We start from the raw sequence: 2,996 nt of genomic DNA, 5'->3' as shown, positions 1-2,996 counted from the left end.
GCGGAGTTTGCTGAACTTTTCTCAGATCAAGTTTTCCTGAAGTCATTTCGTTCCTGTCATTCTGCTGCTGGATTTGAATAGTTCAGAGGAGCCGCCAGCCGCTCATTGGTCCGCAGGGAGGGCTGCTTTGAGCGCGCGGCTGTCTGTCAGCGGAACGCCGGCCGCTGATTGGCCGGCCGCGGCGCGGGGCGGGGCGGGCTCAGCGCGGGGTATAAACGCAGCCTCAGCCTCCTGAGCGGCTGGAAATGAGTGCTGGTCCTCAGCGGCGCCGCGGCGTCTCCGATGTTTCCACTCACAGCTGACTGGAGCAGCTCAGCCAGAACCGTGCCCGAGCAGTGACAGGCGGTTCCGGAGCCGGATGGAGGTGGACCGGGGCGCCATGGAGTGCGCCGTGGACGCGCAGAGCCTGATCTCCATGTCCCTGATGAAGATCCACAGCTCCAGGACGCAGCGCGGCGGCATCAAGCTGCACAAGAACCTGCTGGTGTCCTACGTGCTGCGCAACGCGCGCCAGCTCTACATCAAGGAGAAGTACGCGGAGCTCTACCGGATGCAGCAGTACGAGGAGGTGATGGCGGTCTGCAGCGGGATCCAGGAGCTGGACCCGCTGGAGCCGCAGGGGCGGAGGATGCGGAGCCGCAGGAGCCGGGACGCGCCGCGGGCTGCGCGGAGGAGAGCCGGGTGGCGGGCGGGCGGGAGCCGGAGCCGCCTTACTACCGGAGCTGCTGCATGGAGGACCAGTTCTCCCAGAACTGCAACAAAACCACCGTACTGGACCTGGACACGCACGTGGTGACCACGGTGGAGAACGGCTTCCTGCACCAGGACTGCTGCTGCGCCGCCGCGCCGCAGTGCGCACCGGACGCGCCGGGCGCCGCGGCCAGGAAGCGGAAGGTGGACTCCGCCGCTTGCTGCCCGGACGCGGAGGAGCCGGCGGACTACACGGCGGGGCGGAAGCGGTTGAAACGGGAGGAGTGCTCCGGCGCGGACTGCAGCCCGGACGCCTCCAACATCTCCAACCTGATCTCCATCTTCGGCTCCGGCTTCTCGGGGCTGCTGAGCCGCCAGGCCGACCTGGAGCAGGTCTGCAGCAAGCAGGCGCTGGCCAGCCTGGGCGCCTGGACCCGCGCCATCGTGGCGTTCTGAGCCGCCTCTTCGTGACCAACCGTTTCGTACCGTGTCCGACGCGCTGATTTGTAACATTTTTATTTCGTCATGAATATAAACGGTCATAAATGTTCCGATGTTCGGTTGGTTCTGATCTGGTTCGGTTCGGTTCGGCAGAGTCAGAATCAGCTGTTTCATGCTCGGGTACGAAATGGTGCAGGGACGGAACGAGCACGGCAGGGAGACCGGGCTCAGCTGTTCTGTGTGGGAACATTTCAGAGGCGGGTCCAGAGTTTACAGGTGGGGGGCCCCAGAGGGCAGGGGGCCCCACAGGGGCCCCGTTTTGGTGGTCCTCCACTCTTCTTCTTCTGCTGCTGCGTCTCATTTCTATAGTTACACAGTAAAACATGAACAGCAATAATTTGGTTTATTTTCACAACAAAAGAGAAATTGTGGATTTATTTTTTTGTCATGTTTCTTGTTCCTACATTTATAAATGTCAGACTTTCAAACTAAATATTAAATCAACAAGCTAAATATTTAACTTTCAACTAAATATCCACCTCCAAACTAAATGTTTACAAACTAAATGTCGGATCAACACGGCGCCTTTCCTGGCTCAATAATTGGAATCATTTTTGCTGTTTTGCTGCGTGGCTTTAAAAATGTCTGCAGAGCCAACAGGAAGTGACACGTTTGCACGTTTCAGGCCGAGTCGGCCATCTTGACTCGCCTGACATCCTGAACTGGTCCAGGTTTTACCTCAGAGCGGCGTGTCGAAACCTGAACCAGGAAGTGGAGGATGCAGCTGAGCTCGGCCTCCGAACCGGGTCAGAACCGGGACAGAACCGGGGTCAGAACCCGGACAGAACCCGGACAGAACCGGGTCATCCCTGAGGAACTCCCGTTGCCTTAACTCTGAAGCTCGCTGAACGTTTTCAGCAGCATGTTGGAGAAACAGACTCCAGATCTGAAACGTGGATGTGTTTCCATCATGGCCGCCGTTCTGCAGAGTCCCGGCTCGGTTCCGTGGGTCCGAACATTGTGAGAACGGATCGGAATTAGTCCTTTTGTTTTAGAAAGGGAAGCTCCTGGTTTCAGCGCCGCCCGGGGATCCTGCGCTAGCTTTACGAGCACTATGTGTACCAAAAACAGAGAACTCAGCCATTCTCCACATATTTTCTTTGTTATTCTTGTATTTTTGTGCTTAATAAATTGTTTATCTCCGGGTCAAACTGTTCGAGAAAGTACTTGTTAATTTATAATCTTAATAAAAAATAAAAGTCTTTCATCTGAACTGTCGTGTTTGAGTTTCAGCACAAGAAACCTGTTCAAATAATCTGAATATGTTCAGGATTGATGAACCTCAGATGATTTAAGATGAACTAAACAGACCAAGGTTTCTGGACTTTGAATAGGCCATTATTTTCTGTTGTAGACCGGGCACATTTGACTGGAATACTTTTTTCATAAATGAGTTTGTAGTGATGGAACTGCTAGCTAAAAAGCTAGCTGCAGAACACAGTAACGCTAAAGTGCTACATCAGCAGAAGCTAACATTTAATCCTGGTATTTAGTGGAAGCTAATGCTAAAGTGCTACAACACATTATTTAGCGCAGCTAACACTCTATCCCAGTGACATTTAGCTGAAGCTAACGGAGAACATGAGGAGAGAAAAAGGATCTTCACCCACTTCAAAATAAGAGCATGAACAAAAGCAGCTAACTTATTTAACAAAAACTTCAGTTTATAAGTTTATATAAAAGCAAATTAGTGCCTTATTATTTACCTGGAGCAGCTAACAGCTGATTGGTTCCTCCATGTTTCACTTGGTTCCACAATCTTGTGTTTGCTAACATCAGTCCGGCAGCCATCTTGTTTCTCCTTC

At 52.9% G+C, this 2,996-nt stretch overlaps 1 protein-coding gene across 1 annotated transcript; it reads left to right on the top strand.

Annotated features, from left to right (window-relative positions):
• Positions 1-258: 258 nt before the first annotated feature.
• LOC129354249 (immediate early response gene 5-like protein) lies at positions 259-2,354 on the top strand. The gene is given in 2 exon segments (XM_055023756.1): positions 259-614; positions 617-2,354. Coding segments are annotated over 2 exon segments (786 nt in total). The 5' UTR covers positions 259-358; the 3' UTR covers positions 1,147-2,354.
• Positions 2,355-2,996: the final 642 nt, after the last annotated feature.

This window comes from Poeciliopsis prolifica, unplaced genomic scaffold (assembly GCF_027474105.1).
Source record: "Poeciliopsis prolifica strain line A6 unplaced genomic scaffold, Auburn_PproV2 SCAFFOLD107, whole genome shotgun sequence".
Classification (NCBI taxonomy): domain Eukaryota; kingdom Metazoa; phylum Chordata; class Actinopteri; order Cyprinodontiformes; family Poeciliidae; genus Poeciliopsis; species Poeciliopsis prolifica.
Note: the sequence above shows the minus strand (reverse complement) of the source record. Positions and strands in the feature narration are given on the sequence as shown.